Source organism: Esox lucius, chromosome 13, assembly GCF_011004845.1.
Source record: "Esox lucius isolate fEsoLuc1 chromosome 13, fEsoLuc1.pri, whole genome shotgun sequence".
Taxonomy (NCBI): domain Eukaryota; kingdom Metazoa; phylum Chordata; class Actinopteri; order Esociformes; family Esocidae; genus Esox; species Esox lucius.
Window position 1 is genome coordinate 4,827,557 of NC_047581.1, and position 24,539 is coordinate 4,852,095.

General features: G+C 40.0%; 1 protein-coding gene across 5 annotated transcripts in view; it reads left to right on the forward strand.

The window, feature by feature from the left end:
• The window catches only part of adam9 (ADAM metallopeptidase domain 9), a 66,201-nt gene that overhangs the window by 31,322 nt on the left and 10,340 nt on the right, over positions 1–24,539 (forward strand). For all 5 annotated transcript variants that reach the window (XM_013136613.4, XM_013136614.4, XM_020052866.3 and 2 more), the window contains 4 exons: positions 13,200–13,276; positions 14,814–15,012; positions 15,132–15,197; positions 24,382–24,453. In XM_013136613.4, the coding sequence (XP_012992067.1) occupies positions 13,200–13,276; positions 14,814–15,012; positions 15,132–15,197; positions 24,382–24,453 (414 nt within the window). The remainder of the gene's footprint in view (positions 1–13,199; positions 13,277–14,813; positions 15,013–15,131; positions 15,198–24,381; positions 24,454–24,539) is intronic.

The following is a 24,539-nucleotide window of genomic DNA, read 5'->3' on the forward strand; positions in this document are numbered from 1 at the left end:
TCAGAAAAGCAGAACTTAATATTTGGTACAGAGACCTTTGTTTGCAATTAGAGAGATCATACGTTTCCTGTAGTTCTTGACCAGGTTTGCACACACTGCAGCAGGGATTTTGGCCCACTCCTTCATACAGACCTTCTCCAGATCATTCAGGTTTCGGGGCTGTCGCTGGGCAATACGGACATTCAGCTCCCTCCAAAGATTTTCTATTGGGTTCAGGTCTGGAGACTGACTAGGCCACTCAAGAACCTTGAGATTTTTCTTACGGAGCCACTCCTTAGTTGCCCTTGCTGTGTGTTTTGGGTCATTGTAAGGCTGGAAGACCCAGCCACGACCCATCTTCAATGCTCTTACAGAGGGAAGGAGGTTGTTGGCCAAGATGGAGTTAAAGTCTGGAGACTGTGCTGGCCATTCCGTGTTTTGAAGCCTACTGAAGTAGTTCAGACATAGCTTGGAGGTATGTTTTGGGTCATTATTTTGCTGTAGGATGAACCCCTGACCCCTGCTGTTTTGGTTTGGGGTGCCACTCACTGTGCATGTCGCCAGCAAAAGAACCCTAGACCACCACGCTTCCTCCTCCGTGTTTGACAGTTGGGGACACCCTGAGGAACCATCCTTTGGCCTACCTGACTGCGTACCAAAACCCTGCATGATGAACCGAAGATGTCACATTTTTGTCCATAACATGTTCTTCCAGTCTTCAGTAGCCCGCTGGCAGTGCTTCATGGCCCAGGCAAGCCTCTTTTTCGTATTTTGCCATCTTAGCATTGCTTTTCTTGCTGCCACTCTACCTGTCAGACCTGCAGGTTAGAGGTCTTCTCTTCACAGTTGAAACTGAGACTTGTTTTCTTTGACCAGTGTGAAGCTGTGCTAGATTCTGTTATCCTGTGAGACGCCCATCCTGCTAGCTGTTGACTCTCAGAAACGTATCTTCTGTTTCTGTTATGGCTTTGGGTCTGCAATACCTCTTCCTGTCTGAGTTTCCTCCAGTTTCCAAGGGGCTTTTTGATTGTGGGAAACTGCTCACTGACACCTTTGCTTTCTGTGCAATTTCTCTAAAGGGAAGACCTACACTTGAGGGTTATAATGCTCTGTCTGTCATCCTTTGTTAATTGCCTTTTACCCGTCATTATGATAGAAATATGGTAATTCCTGCAGTACAATACTGTCCTAATGCTTAACAACACCTCTGTGTTCCAACGCTTCTTTCATACAGATGGAGGGTTTGTAAGTAATCAACAAAAGTTGGGACACCTGTAGGAATTTTTGGCATCAAATTTCAAGGCTTAATTTACTTCCATTGCTGCAGAATAGCCAGTTGTTGACCCATTACTTGTTCCCTGAAAAAGTCATTTTTTTGTACCTGGAATATCCATACTTTTTTTAGTTTTTGGTAGCCTATATCTTTTTTTCTCTCTCTCGCAGTTTACTGTTGTACCATTTCATGTTATTCACTTTCAAATTTCAGTAGAAACTGGTAAGACTTTTGACCATGTAGCGTTTATTTTATATATACACACAATATCGCCAATATATATATTTTTTGTTATAACATAAATTGTTACTTGGGACCTAACAGTTGGAGCTAAAAACAAAATATATTTTTTGTCAAGTTACATTTTGCTTTAGAATGCATTTATAATGTACCATAGCACTAAAGGGAAATTTTTCTGTAACTTTAAGATAATATAACATTTAGATCTCCTAAGACAATCAATCTAATTTGCTAAATTATCCATGGTATGACTGTCTTAAAACAATTCCATAGGTTAGCTTTATAGAAATTGAAAGATATTTACACTGTTGCTTGAAAGTATGTGAATTAAACCCCTTGTTCAATTTGTTTGTTACCAATTCCATATGTTGGTTTAGAGGAAATTGTGTGTAGTAGGACAACAAAATGAAAAATTGTGGTGCATGTGCAAAAATTAGTGAACCCCAACATACATTGGTTAAATAAAGTAGTTAATTATAATCGGGTGGGTGAATTATTGGGTACCAAATGGACCAATTAATGGAGGGATCTTTTAGAGTTTGGGCATGATTCTTATAGGTAGAAAGCGCTTGTATTGTGTTTTTTTTATGGGTAAATCCAATAGCAGCTGTATTGGTTTTACCCATACAGCAGAATGCAAAACACACCATTCCAAGGAAAGGAGTTCTCAGAGGAAATCAGGAAGAGGGTAGTGAGAACACATTAGTCTGAGGAAAGCTATAGCACCATCTCAATAGTATTTGAGCTCCATCAGGCCACTGTCAGGCTAATCATTTACAAATGGAGGACATTCAACATGACCGCAACTCTGCCTAGAAGTGGACACATTTCCAAAATATCCCCCTGAGAGACAAAAAAAAATTCTGTTAAATGCCAACCCACACAACATCTGGAGATTTGCAGCTATCCCTTGCTGCATCTCAGGTCACTATGCACTCTTCAACAATAAGATGAACACTGAATCAAAATGGCATTCATGAGAGGGTTGCTAGGAAAAAGCCACTGCTGACAACGTCATTAAGTTTGCCGTTGTAATTTGACTGCCCAAAAATGATTACATGACTTGTTAATACATATAACCATAAAAAAAAAGTCATGGATTTCTGATACAGCACACACGGTGAGCTATGGGTTTGGACCACAATACAGTATAATCATAACACCTATGGCAAATGCCGCTAAGCACTGCGACCATATCTTTTTGTAAAGTAGTAATTGGCTACTTTACTCATGTATCAGTAGAGTACAGCAATTGGCTCTGGACATGTGTAGACATAGGGATGTTTTTGACCCTGCAATGGTGGGACTGTAGAAGGCTGTGCTGTCTGGTAGTCATGGTTTCCATTTCTTCCTTATCACAGCAACAGACAATCACAGGGTCCCTAGAGAGCCAATCAGAAAGGGGGAGTGTGGATAAAGGGATCATAGGCTGTTTGTATGCTGTGACATCACTTTCTAATGACTGATGCTAAGTATTTGGAAATGCTTCAGAGCTTAGATTATATCAAATCAACCAAGATACAAAATGCTATGTAATCAACATTTCCAATCCTGTTTGATACCGAGGAAGGGGATCTTATTAAAAAAATTATTTTTATTGACAGTCCTGACACGCCATATCCTATGTTCAGAAATAGAATTGCACAAAGTGAATAGAAAAATAAATCAACGTCTGAGGTAAAATTATTAGTTTGTTGAAACCATGTGAATGCCCAATATTTGAGAAGAAACTAAAGGGTAATGGAACAAAATGTGAATATGTCCTCTACTTTAGCGTTGTCTGCTCTAGTGAAGTACTTTAATATACTGTTTCATTATGCAAAAGATTTTCCACAGCAATGCTAGAGAAACCTGAAGGCTCTTTTGATGTAGAATTACTGGTACGACGTCAATGCGGGAAGTCTATAAAAGAAGGATTTTCCTGTAATGCGTTATTGACTTAGATATCTTCCCCTGACACAACTCAAATATTCCAATAATATGCACAAAATACATTTGCAGTTTCTACCCTGCTCGAAGATGTTGCTTTTTGTGCCAGGCACTTGGCTTCCTTCACTGCCTTACCAACGCTATATTTGGCCTCTCTGAACCGATCTCTGGCCCCGCTCCTGAACACTGCCGTCTGAGTTTGGCTGTGAAGCTGTCCTCACATAAGCTGATGTATGATGTCACAGCATCAATTTACTCATCCAGACCAATAGTGGCAGATCTAAAAATGTCCCAATCAGTGCATTCTAGACACACGCAGATCCTCTGTTGCTTTACTGCTCCACATCTTTGACTTTTCCACAACAGGCTTAGATGGTGTAGATGGACCATGAAGTGGTCTGAGAGTCCAGACAAAACATTGCTCACCAACTAACCAAAGCGGGCATCTGCAGTGCCATCTTGATATATTATTGATTGAGATGTCCACAAACCTGAGCAAATTTTAAGAAATAATATTGTAGTCACTGGATTTGGAGGTGAAAATGTAGTGCTGGAATAGGATGCTGTCTCTAAACTGCTCTGCCAGCAAGGAGTTCAGATGCTGGAGGAGGACTGGAGTTAGCTACGGAAAATAATGTGACTGTAAATGAAGCCAGAAGCACCTGCATTTCCATTTGGAGATTTGCCTTGTCTTGTCTGCAAAATGTGATGCGGGTAAACAATTGAACATGCACCATGACCGGTATCAGTGGAATGTCATCATGAGACAATACATTACCATACGCAAATACAAAATGAGCTGCATAATAGCGTTTTAGCTTTTCTATTCGCTAATCTTACATTTGTTAATGATTGTACAAAGACAATTATGGAAATGTATGTAATCAAATTGAATGGATTTAGAGGGACAATTCTGCTTTATATGCAGTTGTTTACACCAAATTCGGTCCTCCAGTACCTCCAACAGTACATTTTTGTAGTAGCCCCAGCCAAGCACAACTCAACTTTTGAAGTAAATTTCAGGCTCTGAATGAGTTGAATTGAGTATTCTTGTCCAGGGCTACAACAAGAAAAGTGTGCTTTTGGGTGTAATCAAGAACTGAAGTTGGGTTGGTAAACAACTGGTTTATATAATGGGTTCTTTTCTCTACAAAGATCTAATTTGTGTTTTGAGAGAGTGTCACACATTTCCTTTGTATTTTTCTCTGCTCTCTTCCTCTCTGCACTTTTCTCTACATAGTGTGTGAAATATTAGGTGCTTGCTTCTTAATAATGATGCTTATTGTAACAACATGCTTGAAATTTAGACAAGTTAAATTAGGGTAACACATACTCACATTGCTTCACCTGATAGTCATGAGGTCAAAGCACTCGGATTGTGGAGCAATAGTGTTTTATTTTTCACTCCCACTTCATTTCCTGTGTATTTCCATGCCATGCCTCAAATAGAAAAAAGTTGTATTACTCATCTGTACTCCGAGCCTGAAGGAGATGTTTTTTTATGGTGTCGAAAGCAAAATTTGGTCTCTCGAGTCAGATCCTAATTTAAGGGTTGATTTAATCGAAAACATTTCCAGCCCAAAAACCATGGTCTTTGAGCAAAAGTAAAAGTTGATATAATTCCACCAGCTTCAAAACATGTATCGAAATAGGTTTGAGTACAGATTCTTGTTAACTGTTTTGAGAGATTTACAGTGTAATTTTGCCTTTTAAAAGCTGCTTAGAGTGTGAGCCCAGCAATAGGCAGAATTATGTCAGTGGGTAGGAACATTAAACCACTTCAACTTGGCAGCAATGAGTAGGTGTTGTCATTTTAAAGCAAGTTTCCTGCACATTTATACATAGCTAATTTTACACTGCTAATGCTTTGTTCTTGAACATAACTGATATGGCCTGATTTTTCTTTTCTTTTCTTTACATAATTTCTATCTTGTATTTTACCTGGTAAGTTGATTTTAGAACATAGCAATGACCTGGGAGAAATTGTGTTTAGCTGTCAGCAGCAAAGAGGTCATATGCTCTTAACACCAGGCTTCCTCCCAAACCCATTTTAATTTCTCAAATATTCTAAATTCCCTTTAGTAGACACTTTATTCACAGTGGCTTATAGGAATTGACCATTGCAAAGTGCAGAAATGATTGCATCCATTTTCCAAAGAATAATTTGGATTTTGTTGTACTAGTGTTATGACCTCATTAGGAATTAGTTCATCTTTTAAAAAGCAAAACATTACCAGGTATATCTAAACATAATTGATCTTTATTGAATGCAAATTTTGATACTCATTATTTCACAAATGACAATCAAAAATCTAACTAAATTTAGCCAATATAGTTATTGTATGTTTCATCATATTAGAGAGGGAAATAACAGTATGCCCATTTCATAGTGAAATAGTTCCCATCAAGGATGGCTGTCAGTCATTGTTTATAGATTGTATTGTCCCATGGCCCATACATCCATGGTAAAGTAAAACTGTTGTGGACTCATACTAGAGCAAACATAGCGCCTCGGATGCATATTATACCCTCCCTATTTGCTATGGAAATTACTTAATAGCCTATACTCAACTATTTTAGCATCTAGTAAAATATTTTGTTTCTATTCAACCGCAATTATAAAAAAGTCGGAACGCTGCGCACAATGTAAATAAAAACTGAAAGATATGAAAATCATTTAAACTTTATATTCAGTAGAAAATGGTACAAAGACGACATATCAAATGTTATACTGAGACATTTTGTTTTTTGAAAAATGTATGCCCACTTTCAGAAAAGTTGCGACAGGGGCAACAAAAGACTGGAGAAGAAGGTGGAATATCACACAACTAATTAGGTAAACTTGCAATAGGTTAGTAATGTGATTGGGCATTAAAAGATCATATCAGAGAGTATGGGTCTGTCAGAAGTGAGGATTGGGAGGGGTTCACCACTCTGTTAAAGACTGTGCGGGGAAAATATTGCAACAATTTAAGAATATCATTTCTCCGCTTAAATTGCGAAGACTTTGGGGATCTCATCATCAGCAGTACATAATGTCATTAGAAGATTCAGATAATCCAGTGAAATCTCGTTAAAAACAAGGGACAAGGCCGAAAACCAATATTGGGTGGCCGTGATCTTTGTGGCCTCTGGCGGCACTTCGTTAAAACTCTTTCAAAAGACTTTGTCTGTGAACACAGTATGTCACTGCATCCACAAATGCTAGTTTAAACTCAACCAAATGAAGAAGAAACCATACATGAACAAGATCGAGAACTGCTGTCTTTGGGCCTGAGCTCATTTAAGATGGACTGAGGTGAAGTGGAAAACTGTCCTGTGGTCTGACCAAACAATCTGAAATAATTATTGGGATTCACGGATGCCGTGTCCTCTAGACTAAAGAGCAGAGGGGACCATCTGGCTAATCAGTGCATGGCTTCTTATCAAAAGACATCATCCATGATGGTATGGGGGTGCATTAGTGCACATGGTATGGGTGACTTGCACATCTGTGAAGGCACCATTAATGCTGAAGAATTTATACAGGTTTTGGAGCAACATAAGCTTCCATCCAGATGATGTCTTTTTGAGGGAAGGCCTTTCTGATTTCAAACCATATTCTGCACATATTAGAACAGCATGGCTCCATAGTAAAACAGTCAAGGTGCTAAACTGGTTAAAGCCAGCGAATATGAGCAACATTAAGTGAATTACAGTTTTGCGCAAGCATTTATCTATGGATGACAATAAGGTCCTCACAAAGTTTAATCAAATGTTAGTCACATAAGCACAATTCTCTCGTTAATATTGATAAATGCCTACTATATTACAAATGTATCCAACAATAAGAACTCACAACAAAGAACTCAAATAATTTGAGCGGCATTTTGTACATCAACGATCGGTTCTCCCAGTTGTCATAAGAGGGGAAGATCAGCCAATTGCCACTTGTTTTAACTGAAAATCTGACAATTTACAATCCCTGGCCAATCAATTCGTGCATCCCTAGTTCTGTATCCCATTTTACATAAAGCAGAGTATGTACTACAGAGCCATTGTTGCCAGCACATGCCTCGTCAGAAGAACGGAAAGAAAGAGAAACACTTCAGTCAGTAATACACTCCTTATATTAAAAGTTCATAAGACACTTCCTTCCAAGGAAGAAGGATTCCATTTCACCCTGTCATGGTGAGAGAGGCCTGCTGGGAAAGAGAGGGAAGAAGGATGGTTCCCAAGCCACAGGCTGAGAAAGAGGCGTCCTCCAGCGCACCACAGGAAGTGCTTATGCGAAGTGTGTGTGTGAATTCCACTCTGAAACATGCAGCAGCCTCACAAATGTAGTTGAGCCACATCTTATGCAAGCAATAAACACTGGTAAGTGCGGTGCATGCGACCGGCTATGTTACAACTCCTCAGCTCCACTTTCACTGGCAGCTCAGACAAAAGCTCAGGCAAGCCAAGCTCATGCCCGTGAGCAACAATGCATTTCATTTTGCTCTACCATATGCAGTGATTAAAGGGGATGTTTTTACGCATTTAACTCCTCATTTCCTTGACATTTTCAGCTTGCAAGCAAGTTTATGGTAACTTTAGTTAGCCAAACTGAAGTTTATGGCAGAACCAAACTTTTTTATACTTCTAAACTTTGAGGTTAAAGAATAATTCAAACATCAAGTTATGACATTCTGAACTTTTCCTTTAAAGTGGCGCTGACCAGAGCCGGAGATAAAAGAGCAGAGGGAACACTTTCCCATGATGATTTTTGGTCATGACTTCAGTTAAACTTCAAATAGCCCCTGGAAATGCAGACAGGGCCCTTTTGGAAGTCCAATGCCCATCCAATGTGAAGTTGACAGTAAATATATAGTTTCATATCCCCATTGCATGCACACTGAAACACCCCTCCTCTTAGGAAACATATCCACCTAAAACCAAGCAGCGATTCCGCATCGGTTGTTAATTAACCACAGTTTAGTAAATATTGTGTTCACTTGATTACCTGATACAGTGGTGCAATTCCATGCTGCTCCAGTGTGGCCTCACTCCATCTCTACTAACCTTTGTTAATTTTTCTCCATGGTGACACGTTGCGTTTACATTGAAACCCGTTCCGCAGTGAGGATTAGGCATTACGTGACATGGATGAGAATGATGAGGACAGTAAAAAGTCAATATTTACTCCCTCGCAACCACGGTATCCAGAGAATATTGTGAAAGAGGCGCTCTGTTTCAATTCAAACACAATGTTACCTTCTCTTCTTGGACTAGTTCTTCAGCAACAATATGGGAAAAGGAAGGCGAGCCCTGGTTAAGGGCTCGGCACTTCTTATGTTAGGTCAGCTCTGTGTTCTTAACACTAGAACCACCAGGCCTTTCAGAACCCCAGTATCCGCCAGAGCCTTACGCTGTTTGGCGTCATTAGCATTGGAATCGTCCTCATTAGCATGGACATTCTCCTCCGCAGCATCGCCATCCAGACAGAGCATCAGTTCATCTACTGGGTTCGTTATGAAACTATATAGAATACAGAATACAAAATAAAATAATGAATTACAGATTTTATTTAAAATTGTTAAGCAATTTGAAGAATACAAGAATGTGTTTGTATTGAAGGTCCTATCATATGAAACAAAGCTTAAGAATACAAATAACTTTTATTTCTAAGAACACAGGCTGTATTATTTTCAATCATTTATTAGGCCATCCAAATGTACAAAATGAAAATTACTAAGCCAATTTATAAGTGACATGAATTGTCTATAGGTGACATGAATAAATTATCAACAATCCAAGAGGAGTTATCAGAAACAGACAAGGTCCAAAATTAATAGGCTATGTGAACGGTGCGTTTCTGCAGGTCTCTCTCGCGGGTTGAAGTGGGGCTATCAAATTGATCTCAATGCAATGCATAGCTCTAGTGGTAAAGAATATTGTGAATAATTGTTTAGACTAATACATTTGTAGAATATTCATCTTCAGTTTGCTAAGCAGAGAAAATTCAAAGACAGACAATGTGTGCAATTTGGTTTTTCCTAAAATAAAAGCAGTAACTTGTAATACGTTTGAATTGGTGACTGGTCAACAATATCCTTGGTATTTCATTTCGTGAAGAATGCTATGCTATGCTATGCTATGCTATGCTTAATCTTCAGTAAAATAAGCTGAGAGAATTCAAAGAGACATGATAGAGAAACTAAATCGCATACACATCCTTTCTCTTAATATAAAAACAGTAATGTGTAATACCTTTGTGACTGGTAAAAGTTATCCTTGGTATCAAGGGCGTAGATTTGGTTTGAACATTGGGGGGGTTTAAAGTTGTGTGCTGCCTGTTTTTTTTTTCATGTGTATTGTTATTGGATCCTCTTTTTACAGAGGGAATCTCTTTTTATCACTCCATTAATTAGAAAAAACTGCCAACAGCCATAAAAAATCTATTTTCGCCCCTCTTTTAGGTACAAAATGTTGTATAAATCAGAATGTGAATGATATATAAACAAACCCCTCTGTAAAAACCTTGAGAATAAGGATAGGAATACACATGGAAAATTTGGTGAATGTAAGTGCTGCTGAAGTGGAGATTTCTGGCTCAGAGTATGAGAAAAAACCCATTTAGAGAAAACAGCCTTTAAAGATTTGTATTGTAAAAATGCATACTTTTTTGTGGAAAAAACTATTTACAAACATAATATCTTATAAAATCATTAGCAATCAACAATACAAACCATCTAAAAAAACTTCAACACTTATAACACAGCATTTATAGCCTTTAACTGAACAGAATAGGAAAAGAAAAGGCAAAAACACACTCCGAGCATGTCACGTGATGCGTCTGAACGAATCACGTTGTCAGAAATTGACATCAGCCAATGAGATCCGCTTTTAGAGTAAAATGCCCAATTTTAATTTGACGATTGCTTGCTGATAAAAAGGAAATTAGCATATTTAGACCCGACAGCACTCACCATGAGAGAGAGACCTTTCCAGTGATATATGATATGATAGGGTACAAACAGCGATCGCGCGGAGCAGCAAGTTGATTTAGAACGACAACTTTTGATGAATTTAGGCGAAATCAAGAGACTCAAATAGACAAGAAATGTAGTAAAATAAAGACCTAATGTGTATTTTTGACTTTTTTTACACCACAAGTCTGAAAGAAGTCATGTTATTGAAGACAAATAGCCCCCATAGAGCCCCAAATCTCAACATTGACCAGTGAAAAAAACTATGTTTTTGCCTACCGTGTCTCGCCTTAAGTACAGAAACCGCCAGTAAATCGTTCATTCATCCAATTCGTTAAAAAGTCTGATTAATTTAGGAAGAAAACAAACACTGATGTGAATACTTTTGTCATTGATAATTACAGACACTATTGAAAAATGAACTAGCAAAACAGACGGCTGATTTGGTAACTTGTTATACTGATAAGTGAGCTATAAGTTAAATACATTGAAATGGAGATTAGCTAGCTAAAATATATCTGGTTTCACTGGTGTGTACTTAGCTATTACACAATATTCTCATACCTCATTCTCAGTACATGGTTGTTGTTTTTTTACATCCCTCTCTGACCAGCAGTTAAATAAAGTCCGCTGTGCAGCGCTTCTCTTCATTTTTGAACGTTACCCGTCGTCGTGACTCGTGTGCTCTCCACTCGCGTTGTTTTGGAAAAAGTGCGCCTGGGCCGTTACCAATCGGTTCAATGGAGGGGAGTACTATTATTTTTTTTCCTATTTGATTATGACAAACTCATATTTGAGTAGGAACAATTATTGTTACAAAATATATGAATTCTTCATACTTTTCATTTGATCTACTGTAATTCTCATGTCGAAATATTGGGGGGGTTGTAACTGATGGATTTGAATATTGAGGGGGTTACCTCCCCCCCATAAACTACGCCCCTGCTTGGTATTTTGTTTGGTGAATAATTATTTAACATAATACATTTTAGACTTACACTTGATGAATTAGCCTACACAATAAGAATCTCCTCTTGAAAAACCGTAACGTGTGATAATAGCCTAATTAAGTTTTTGAATGGTCATGGAAATCTTGTAAGTTCATTCAAATTCAACCAAGGTCTGATCATTCATCTGGGAGTATTGCACATTCATCCATTGACATCATGGATTCAGTGAGGTGTGATTAGCGCCTGGGTACCATTTGGGTACCAACACTACGTGGCGTGGGCTGTTGGTGGATTAAGTCAGAAAACAGGGTAAAAAAAAAAAAAAAGGTAAATAATCTCAATAGTTTTCTGTTCGTCAGTAAGAATTCCAACAACAGAACAATGTAATATATGCCTATTTAGGAAGGAGGAGGGTGTAGCTTTCAAAATGGGAGTTTATTTTAATTGGCTTAGGTGTTTGGTGGTTTTAGTGTTAAGAGGACAGTGTGATGAAGATTGCAGCCTGTTAGTCAGCTTTAAACAGCACTTCTGGTGGCTAGTTCTAGGCTATTTCAGTAAGCAATTGCACAAATAAAGGTTGTTTTCTTGGCAAATACTCCACCAGTCAGGTGAAAATGTTTGTATATTTTGGAGGGTAGTGGTCAATCCCATTCTCGTTCCATGACTTTCCATGTTGTTCATTTAAAAATATATTAGTTTTATAAAACCAAGTTCCCAAACCAATGGTAGTTAGGCTAGCATTAGCACAATGACCAGAGGTTTACAAGAATAGATTTGTGTGTAAAGCCGCATTTCCACCAAAGGTACCCCGAACATTTCAAGGAACTAAAAGGTTCCTTCAGCCCATGTTGTGTGCATTTCCACTGCAGCCTAATGACCTGTGACAATTTGGCAAATTAGCCTGCTGATGTGTGTTCTCCCTCTGACGTGTGTTCTCCCTCTGACGTGTGTTCTCCCTCTGACGTGTGTTCTCCCTCTGACGTGTGTTCTCCCTCTGACGTGTGTTCTCCCTCTGACGTGTGCACGGACGCCATACAAAGCAACACTGTACCAGCACAGTAACCATGGAGGAGATTCCAGTTGTCCTGTTGTTGATCGTGATTTACTGGATTTTACAAGCTATTCCAGGGATTGACTAATTGTGCTAATGCTTATTTGTTATAATGCCACTGATTGACGGCATCTTCCTTCGAACTAAACGCACATTCATCCACAAGTTCACCACACTGGGGAGGTAGAAGGGCCTTATTACCAAAATCTCAAACAATCCCTTTAATATCATAATAAATGCAATTATATTGACAAAAGACAGGCCTGATACATTGGTCTGCCATACCTTCCTGTTGCTTGAGAAATTGGGGTCTCATTTAGGCCCACTAATCTGTTAATTCAAAGTCTGTGCAGAAACCTTGTTTCAGCCAGCTCCCAGACAGTAGTTCTAATTATCTACATGTGTTGGGCATCAAGGCTAAGGCAATTAGCTCATGCTATTGATAGAGCGCATGGCACTGCTAAGAATGCTCAAAGGGATAGGAGACACATCATTACCCTGTAGATGATAGAAGGCGTGACCGCAGACAGACCATGGTGTTGTTTATATAGAAACGTAACCACTACCACGCTGGCAGTTCACAGGAAAGCATTTCAACTGACATTGTCACTTATCCCAATATCTTTAATACCGCAATATTTGCATACGTTAGATGTAGGCCCAATCATGTCTTAGCTGAAAGTGGCATGATACACAGGTGATCTTGGCTTGACCTCAATTGTCCATGTGAGGTCCATGCAAACCTTTGGCCCTGCACCTAAACCTGTGTTTTTGCATTTTGGCTATTGGGTCTATCAAACTGAGCCACGATTCGCTTATCTCTTTCCCAGGATCATTGTCATTACCGGGGCTATGTGGAGGATGTGGAGGGATCATCTGCAGCCATGAGTATCTGCTCTGGGCTAAGGTAAGAGGATTGGTGACATCCCTCTGGGGTAAGAAAAGTGTTAAAGGGGTAATCCACCCCCATGATATAATTTGATGTGGGGTGTGAAAGCTGGCTCGTGTGGTCTGATCCAATAGATGAGCCACTGTAGCTCAAATTGCTGAAACAGTTAATGCTGGTACTGATAGAAAGGTGTCAGAACACACAGTGCATCGCAGTTTGTTGTGTATGGGGCTGCGTAGCTGCAGTCCAGTCAGGGTGCCCATGCTGACCCCTGTGACACTGCAGAATGCGACTACAACGGGCACGTGAGCATCAGAACTGGACCACGGAGCAATGGAAGATGGTGGCCTGGTCTAAAAATAATGTTTCCTTTTATATATGGATGGCTGAGTGTGCCATTACGATTGTGGTTGAGATACCGATGCCTCACAGGTCCTCAACTGGCAGCTTTATTAAATATTACCCGCAAAACACCAAAAATGTCAACAGTGAAAAGGCGACTCCGGGATGCTGGCCTACTAGGCAGAGTTGCAAAGAAAAAGCCATATCTCTGACTGGTCGATAAAAAGAAAAGAGAAAGATGGGCTAAAGAACACAGGCCCTGGACAGAAGGACAGTGTGCTCTTTAAATGCACCAAGTTAATGTTGGTTAAGATCCAATTTTTTATTAATTATTCAGTTGCTACCCAAGTTGAGAAATATTTAAGAAAATCTTTTCAAATGGTAATCTCTGTAATCTTTGTTTTGACTGTACGTCTCTACTCAAGACAGTGAGCGGTTCGAAATAGGTATGAATTAAATTGTTGTCCTTATTCTCATTCAATGATGGCATCACTTGAAATACTTCTATTTCTCTGAGTGAGTATGTTTTGAACCCTATTTAATGCTCTGCTTTTGACCAGAGTTAAAGTAACGCGCTATATTCAATATACTGGCCACTAAGTCCTCTCTGGTCCATGCACTCTTCTCCCACTTAAGATTACATCTAGTCTCATACATAAATATTTTGTTCTGTACAACTACAAACATAACTGTCGGACCTGCAATAAAAACCCTGTGATGCAGAGGACTAATGTGGCCAGTGCTCCGTTCTCAGATGTAATGGATTGTAATTAACAGGCTCCGTATTGACCTCCCACACACTATATGATTATGCTTTCGTATCACAGCAAGGATATGCCACATGTTTGCAGTGAGGTCATTGCATTCCATATGTGGGTGTGGAGCGTTCCTTTCTGGTAATGATTGATTATTGGCTGTCTTTAGGAAAGAAGACCTGTCGTAACGTTCAAGTTGAAAATGAAAATTTTCTGTTGACCTCCCATCAAAAATTTTGTGTTTAGAAGGAAAAACATCTGTGGTGTTTTTAACATAGCCAACTGAGATCAGTCACAAAAAGAAAGGTAGTGTTAATGACTGACAAACCATTGAGAAAAACTGCATGGACATTAACACGTAACACGTTTGTTTTACACTGATTCAAAAGGAAACGCCTGTGCTCTAATGAATAAAGTGAACCTGGTTGGATCTGCCTTTTTTGTGTTTAAACTTTCAGAGGGGTCCTCCGCATGGGCAACTCCAGCTATGGCATCGAGCCGCTGGCTTCATCCTCAGACTTTCAGCACCTGGTTTACCGGCTGGAGGATGTGGTGTCTGAGCCGCTGGTGTGCGGCACGCCCCACATAGAAACGCCATCTGAACAGGATAACATCCAGTCTGACACACACGGACAGCCTGTCAGCCACTACCTCAGGGTGAGTTTCCATGGGGTGGGTTGGGGAGTGGGTGTGCGTGTGGGCGTGCATTACGTGTGTCTTTGCTTTCGTGCTGCTGTACCATCTGCTGATGCTCTGAATATGCTCTCTCCTATCAGAGGAAGCGGGCAGTACTCCATCAGACACATTATGTAGAGCTCCTGCTAGTGGTGGACAGCGAAAGGGTGAGTAAGCATCCCTAAACTAGCTCCGACCTAGGAATACATTTTTGTTGTGATTTTTCAAGGCGCTGTGTTTGGATTAGTTATGTAGAAATAGAATGAATACCATGGAAGTCCCCATTTTAGTCAATTTGTCAGTCCAGAAATGTTTTCTATGCGTTTTCTATGAGTACTAAATGTAATTCTATTCCTTATGTAGTGCCATATTATATATAATGTTCTGCACCTTATAAGGCACCTTATATAGTGCACTTATTTGACAACATTACTCCCAAATTCCAAATAACGATATTGTTATTGAGTGTATTTATTTGTAGAAAATAACAACTGGTCAAAATAACCCAAAAAGGATGCATGTTTTCGAACCTCAAATAATGCAAAGAAAACAAATTCACACATTTTTTAACAACAAAAAACAGATGTTTTAACTTAGGAAGAGTTCAGAAATCAATATTTGGTGGAATAACCCTGATTTTAAAGCACAGCTTTCAAGCGTCTTGGCATGCTCTCCACCAGTCTGTCACATTGCTGTTGGGTGACTTTATGCCACTCCTTGACAGGGCTGGGGTGTGGAACCAAGCGCGGACACAGGCAGAGAGGAGGTGTCGTGCACAGATGTTTATTGTAGGAACAGGCAGTCTCATGGTTGGCAGGCAGGCAGAGGTCAGACAATGGCAGCGGGCGAACAGAAAACACAGGCATAAATAGACAAGAGGTAACAGGAACATAGGAAACACCTGGTGGGGGGGGTGGAGACAACAGCGAGACAGGTGAAACCAATCAGGGCGTGACACTCCTGGCACAAAAATTCAGTAGCTTGGCTTTGTTTGATGGCTTGTGACCATCCATCTTCCTCTTGATCAAATTCCATTTCAATGGGGTTCAGGTCTGGAGATTGGGCTGGCCATGACAGGGTCTTGATCTGGTGGTCCACCGTCCTCACCTTGATTTACCTGCCTGTGTGGCATGGAGCATTGTCCTGCTGGAAAAAACAATTCTCAAAGTTGGAGAACATTGTTAGAGCAGAAGGAAGCAGTTGTTCTTCCAGGATAACCTTGTACTTGGCTTGATTCCTGCATCCTTCACAAAGACAAATCTGCCCAATTCCTGCCTTGCTGAAGCATCCCCAGGTCATCACCGATCCTCCACCAAATTTCACAGTGGGTGCGAGACTGTGGCTTGTAGACCTCTCAAGGTCTCCGTCTAACCATTAGACCACCAGTTGTTGGGCAAAGCTGAAAATTTGACTCATCAGAGAAGATGACCTTATTCCATTCCTTTACAGTCCAATCTTTATGGTCTTTTGCTAACTTCAGCCTTGTTCTTCTTTGCTTCTCATTGATGAAGGGCTTTTTTCTAGCTTTGCACAACTTCAGCCCTGCACCTAGGAGCCTGTTTCGAACCGTCCTCGCCGTGCACTTCACCCCAGCTGCTGTTTGCCCTTCTTTTTGTAGGTCACTTGATGTCATCCTACAGTTGTAGTTTTCGCCCTCTGCCAGTCTGTAGCTTTGTTGTCCCCAGTGTTTGTTGCTTGACCCTGTTTTTATGAACCGCCGTCTTTGACATTTTCAGGATTGAAGCAACCTGACGTTCACTGTATCCCTCTGCCAGTAAAGCCAGAATTGAACCCTTCTTTTCCTCACTCAAAGCTTTTCTTTTCAACTCTTCTGTCATGCTGAATTTTTATTTTCTTCAAATGACCTTTGAGGTACTACTTTTGCCATCCAGCTTGACCTATTGCAAGAGGAATAGTGATGACCACAGCAGTGGTTTTTATACGTTTCCTCGTTAAATTAGTTGATTAGGTAATCACCTAATCAGTACCTCATTAACTAAAATGAGGTGTGCCTGTGTTGGAATTTAACAGACACTGGAATGGAATGACTGCCATACTTGTAGAGATGCTGATTTAAGAAAAATTAGGAGTGGTCTCTTCATTTATTCCAGAGATGTATGTACCATTTGTAAAGAAAACACAAGTGAGTAGGCAAAACACGTCTTTTATTTCTTATGGGATTCACATTCAACTCTAGGTCATAACAGAATGGCACAATCATAAAACAAAACATGGCAACAAATTTTTTTGAAATGGACTGACCCCTGTTCAAAAGTCTGCATACCTTTAGTTCTTAATACTGTGCATTGCCCCCTTTAGCGTCAATGACAGCATGCAGTCTTTTGTAATATTTGTCTATGAGGTCTTGAATTCTTGCAGGTGGTATAGCTGCCCATTCATCTTGGCAAAATGCCTCCAGGTCAAGTCTTTTGTCGTCTTGCATGAACCGCATGTTTGAGATCTCCCCAGAGTGGCTTGATGATATTAAGGTCAGGAGACTGTGATGGCAACTCCAGAACCTTTTTCTGCTGTAACCATTGGAGGCTCAACTTGGCCTGCTGAAAAGTCCAAGAGTGTCCCATGCGCAGCTTTCGTGCAGAAGAATGCAAATTGTCTGACAGTATTTTCTGATAACATGTTGCATTCATTTTGCCATACATTTTCACAAGATTTCCCTGTGCATTCAGAGCTCTCACACCCCCAAAATATCAGTGAGCCACCGCCATGCTTCACAGTGGGGATGGTATTCTGTTCACTATAGACCTTGTTGACCCCTCTCCAAACATAGCACTTATGGTTGTGACCATAAAGCTCTATTTTGGTCTCGTCACTCCAAATTAAAGTATGCCAGAAGCTGTGAGTCATGTCAAGGTATTGTCGGACATATTGTAACCAGGCTTTTTTGTGGCATTGGTGTAGTAAAGGGTTCTTTCTGGCAACTCGACCATGCAGCTAATTTTTGTTCAAGTATCTTCGTATTGTGCTCCTTGAAACAACCACACCGTCTTTTTTCAGAGCAGCCTGTATTTCTTCTGAGGTCACCTGTGGGTTTTTCTTTGTATCCCGAACAATTCTTCCGGCAGTTTTGGCTGAAATCTTTCTTGGTCTGCTGGTCCTTGGCTTGGTGTCAAGAGATCCCCGAATTTTCCACTTATTAATAAGTGATTGAACAGTACTGACTGGCATTTGCAAGACTTTGGATATCTTTTTATATCCTTTTCCATCTTTATAAAGTTCCATTACCTTGTTACGCAGGTGTTGGGCGCCCAAGACTCATTGGTGTGCAAGGGCAACAATATCTATCCCATCTGGTCCATACCGACAGAAGGTCTACTGTGGCACAACTCACAAAATGTTAATGATTGTTACAGGAGGAATGTGTCACAACACACATCCCAACATGCACCCTGTTTTTTATTTGTAAATGACAGTCTGCGGTCGTACGTTTTACAGCGTTTGCAAGCCGAGATCAGAATGCGCATTATGATTGGCATGGCATAGCTTCTTCTGACCAATGAACTGAGTGCATGGTGAGTGCGTCACGTTTTCACCTTATAACCAATCTGAGTAGATTCTGGAACACGCTGCATTAGTGTTTACACTCATGGTGACGCAGGAGTAAAAACGGTTCTCAGCATGGTCGGCTTCTCCTACCCACTCGTACGTTTTTGATGCTATACCAAACCATGTGAAAAATAATAACAACTGTTTTGAATGAAAACTATATGTTATTGTAAAAATAACGTGCTAAATTACTAAAATGGAAAAATAGTAATTAGCTAGGAATTGGCTACCATTTTGCATGATTTTTCATACTGAAACTGTGCCCTGTTCTCTTTAGTGCCGAAATTCCAATGAAATAAACCAAGAAACCAGGCAAGCTTACTTCAGCCAGCCCGCAATAGAAATTGTTGCCACCTCGAGCTTCAAACCCAATTCGCCCACTCGAAAGGCTGTGTCATTTACCACTAAACCACAGAGCTGTACTGCTGCTGGGTGTCAGTATAGCCTCTTATGTCTATCCTGAACAAATCCTCTTCTGCCACTGGCTGTTTTAAGTTACTTGGCCATTTGTGAATGACATTGATACAGTTAAACTGACTAACATTTCTTACTATGTATTGCGTTTGCCACTGACCGTTTGAACAGCGTATTAGCCAGTAATAAGCTTCACCGGTATCTACTAACTTACTGGAATAGTCATAAGAAATTAGCAATTGCTAGAAAGTGTGCCAAAGCTATTTCATTTCATGGCATAAGAACATATTTTTTTCTTTCAATCGTGAATGACATTGATACAATAACTATCAATAAAGCTGACAATAACTAACTTTTTCATCAAGTGGAAAGACAAGAGAATCGTCATTACTCTCAATAGATTTAAACTTAGGTCTTCCACATGAGAGGCACTATCTTTAACCACTACGTGACAGCATTACACGTTTCAGAGTCCATTGAGGATTGTGTAAAACTGACAAACGTTTCTTATTTGGTTTAACCCCACCACAAATAACGTCTATGAACTGTATTGCTTTTGCCACTGGCCGTTTGAACAGCTTATTAGCCAGTAATAGGCTTACTAGTATCTACTAAGTTCCTAGGAATAATCATAAGAATTGAGAAATTTCTAGTGAGACATGAAATTAACTATTCATGCCAGAAACAGTCGCAATATAACCGTATACAGTTTCAGTTAGCAAAGTTTTAGCAAATACGGAATAATTCACAATGCGTACTTCGTTTCGCCTGTGAGGATATACGAACTCGGGACCTATAGTTCACAAGTCCGTTTCTCTAGTCAGTCAGGCAGGCAGGCTCTAGCAAATTAAACAAATGTGTTGAATGACAAAGTAGAAATACATGTTATGTGAACCATAACAAACTTTGTGCATTGATCTAGCTAGGTGGAGAAATTGTCTGAAAGGTTTGTTATCCTATCAACAACGGAGTTGCGTGAAGCCGACTGTGCCTAGCCATGTTGTTCTTCCTCAGCATCATCATGCCTTGAAATCAGTTGAAACACTGCATGTTCCAAAATCTACTCAGATTGGTTAAAATGTGAAAACTGTTTCATTGGTCAGAAATGCTGTCCTGCCAATCAGAGACCTCATGGATATCTCCGGTTGAAAATGGAGTTTGAGTGACAACTCTGAGTGTCCATATTTTACATTGGCAAGTGTTATTAATGAGGTACATGATTCCAAATATCAAGTTAGTTAAAATGATGCAAATCTTTTCTTCAACTACAAAAGCAATTCTAATATAGCATCTTTTTTACAAGTGTTGCAAAAAAAATTACAAATAAAAAACGTATGTAGCTGTTTTACCTTCATACCGATCCCCTGTGGCTCCACCTCACAACTTACAGGACATGAAGGTAGGTTTTTTTACGAGTAAGCACATCTTGAGCCTGTATAATCCACAGTCAAATAAACATACAGTGGGGCAAAAAAGTATTTAGTCAACCACCTATTGTGCAAGTTCCCCCACTTAAAAAGATGAGAGGCCGGTTATTTTCATCATAGGTACACTTCAACTATGAGTGACAAAATGAGAAACAGAAAATCATATTTTTTATGTATTTATTGGTAAATTTCTCTGTAAAATAAGTATTTGGTCACCTACAAACAAGCTAGATTTCTGGCTCTCACAGACCTGTAACATCTTCTTTAAGAGTATCCTTTGTCCTCCACTCATTACCTGTATTAATGGCACCTGTTTGAACTTGTTATCAGTATAAAAGACACATGTCCATAACCTCAAACAGTCACACTCCAAACTCCACTATGGCCAAGACCAAAGAGCTGTCAAAGGATACCAGAAACAAAATTGTAGACCTGAACCAGGCTGGGAAGACTGAATCTGCAATAGGTAAGCAGCTTGGTGTGAAGAAATCAACTGTGGGAGCAATTATAAGAAAATGGAAGACATACAAGACCACTGATAATCTCCCTCGATCCGGGGCACCACGCAAGATCTCACCCTGTGGGGTCAAAATGATCACAAGAACGGTGAGCAAAAATCCCAGAACCACACGGGGGGACCTAGTGAATGACCTGCAGAGAGCTGGGACCAAAGTAACAAAGGCTACCATCAGTAACAAACTACGCCGCCAGGGACTCAAATCCTGCAGTGCCAGACATGTACCCCTGCTTAAGCCAGTACATGTCCAGGCCCGTTTGAGGTTTGCTAGAGAGCATTTGGATGGTCCAGAAGAGGATTGGGAGAATGTCATATGGTCAGATGAAACCAAAATAGAACTTTTTGGTAAAAACTCAACTCGTCGTGTTTGGAGGAGAAAGAATGCTGAATTGCATCCAAAGAACACCATACCTACTATGAAGCATGGGGGTGGAAACATCATGCTTTGGGGCTGTTTTTCTGCAAAGGGACCAGGATGACTGATCCGTGTAAAGGAAAGAATGAATGGGGCCATGTATCGTGAGATTTTGAGTGAAAACCTCCTTCCATCAGCTAGGGCATTGAAGATGAAACATGGCTGGGTCTTTCAGCATGACAATGATCCCAAACACACCGCCCGGGCAACGAAGGAGTGGCTTCGTAAGAAGCATTTCAAGGTCCTGGAGTGGCCTAGCCAGTCACCAGATCTCAACCCCATAGAAAATCTTTGGAAAGTCTGTGTTGCCCAGCGACAGCCCTAAAACATCACTGCTCTAGAGGAGATCTGCATGGAGGAATGGGCCAAAATACCAGCAACAGTGTGTGAAAACCTTTGACCTCTGTCATTGCCAACAAAGGGTATATAACAAAGTATTGAGATGAACTTTTGTTATTGACCAAATACTTATTTTCCACCATAATTTACCAATAAATTCATTAAAAATCCTACAATGTGATTTTCTGGATTTTTTTTTCTCATTTTGTCTCTCATAGTTGAAGTGTACCTATGATGAAAATTACAGGCCTCATCTTTTTAAGTGGGAGAACATACACAGTTGGTGGCTGACAAAACATTTTTTTGTCCCACTGTAGCTGGCGAACAAAGCTGATTCTGATTAGGCAGGTGGTCATAATGTTTTTTTCATCAGTGTATATAGTAAATAGTATCGTTCATATATTTTGAATGGGCACTTTGTAGAATCCTGCCTGTCACGTTTACAAGACTGAATTTGAACAATAGCATGACTTGTCTCCTCTTTCCTTACTGAACCGGAATAGTATTAGTTAGTCCATGGTGGTTTAGGGTGGGGTTGGGGGGGGGTAGTACTGCAAGTGATAAAGCAAGTATGAGGAGACTACAAGTTCTGGTCATAAAATTAGAATATCATCAAAAAGTTCATTTATTTCAGTAATTCCATTCAAAAAGTGAAACTTGTTTAATTTATTCATTCATTCCACACAGACTGATATATAATGTTGGCCAACTGAAAAGTATGAACATGAAAAGTATGAGCATGTACAGCACTCAATACTTAGTTGGGGCTCCTTTTGCCTGAATTTCTGCAGCAATGCGCCGTGGCATGGAGTCGATCAGTCTGTGACACTGCTCAGGTGTTATGAGAGCCCAGGTTGCTCTGATAGTGGCCTTCAGCTCTTCTGCATTGTTGGGTCTGGCGTATCGCATCTTCCTCTTCACAATACCCCATAGATTTTCTATAGGGTTAAGGTCAGGCGAGTTTGCTGGCCTATTAAGAACCGGGATACCATGGTCCTTAAACCAGGTACTGGTAGCTTTGGCACTGTGTGCAGGTGCCAAGTCCTGTTGGAAAATGAAAATCTGCATCTCCATAAAGTTGGTCAGCAGCAGGAAGCATGAAGTGCTCTAAAACTAAAAGGAAATGCAAAATGTACTTTCATCAGAGAACATAACCCAGCAGCAGTCCAGTCCTTTTTGTCTTTAGCCCAGGCGAGACGCTTATGACGCTGTGTCTTGTTCAAGAGTGGCTTGACACAAGGAATGCGACAGCTGAAACCCATGTCTTGCATACGTCTGTGCGTGGTGGTTCTTGAAGCACTGACTCCAGCTGCAGTCCACTCTTTGTGAATCTCCCCCACATTTTTGAATGGGTTTTGTTTCACAATCCTCTCTAGGGTGCCGTTACCTCTATTGCTTGTACACTACCACATCTTTTCCTTCCCTTCGCCTCTCTATTAATGTGCTTGGACACAGAGCTCTGTGAACAGCCAGCCTCTTTAGCTATGACCTTTTGTATCTTGCCCTCCTTGTGCAAGGTGTCAATGGTCGTCTTTTGGACAGCTGTCAAGTCAGCAGTCTCCTCATGATTGTGTTGCCTACAGAACTAGACTGAGAGACCATTTAAAGGACTTTGCAGGTGTTTTGAGTTAATTAGCTGATTAGTGTGGCACCAGGTGTCTTCAATATTGAACTTTTTCACAATATTCAAATTTTCTGAGATACTGAATTTGGGGTTTTCATTAGTTGTCAGTTATAATCATCAAAATTGAAAGAAAAAAACACTTGAAATATATCAGTCTGTGTGGAATGAATATAAACATTTTACAAATTTCACTTTTTGAATGGAATTACTGAAATAAATCAACTTTTTGATGATATTCTAATTATATGACCAGCACCTACATGTCACCACCCAGTCAATATAAACAAATTCTCTGCCATGGATTATAGCTTGTCGTAAATTGTTTTCAAGAACCCTGTAGCCAACTCTGACTTCTGTTCTCTCACCTATAGTTCACCTAGCAGTTCAGTAACTTGTAATCTCTTCTTTCTCTATAGTTCACCTAGCAGTTCAGTAACTTGTAATCTCTTCTTTCTCTATAGTTCACCTAGCAGTTCAGTAACTTGTAATCTCTTCTTTCTCTATAGTTCACCTAGTAGTTCAGTAACTTGTAATCTCTTCTTTCTCTATAGTTCACCTAGAAGTTCAGTAACTTGTAATCTCTTCTTTCTCTATAGTTCACCTAGCAGTTCAGTAACTTGTAATCTCTTCTTTCTCTATAGTTCACCTAGCAGTTCAGTAACTTGTAATCTCTTCTTTCTCTATAGTTCACCTAGTAGTTCAGTAACTTGTAATCTCTTCTTTCTCTATAGTTCACCTAGTAGTTCAGTAACTTGTAATCTCTTCTTTCTCTATAGTTCACCTAGTAGTTCAGTAACTTGTAATCTCTTCTTTCTCTATAGTTCACCTAGTAGTTCAGTAACTTGTAATCTCTTCTTTCTCTATAGTTCACCTAGTAGTTCAGTAACTTGTAATCTCTTCTTTCTCTATAGTTCACCTAGTAGTTCAGTAACTTGTAATCTCTTCTTTCTCTATAGTTCACCTAGTAGTTCAGTAACTTGTAATCTCTTCTTTCTCTATAGTTCACCTAGTAGTTCAGTAACCTCTGACCTCTCTTTTCCCTCATCAATAGTTCACCCACATGAACAGGAATGAGACGGCGGTGCGAGAAGAGATGGTTCATCTGGCAAACTATATCGACAGTGTAAGTTGACACAAAACACTGCTGGTCAGATCCCCTTAGGCTGGGTATTGGCAAGAGCTTCATTTCACTAAGAAACCAGAGCAGAT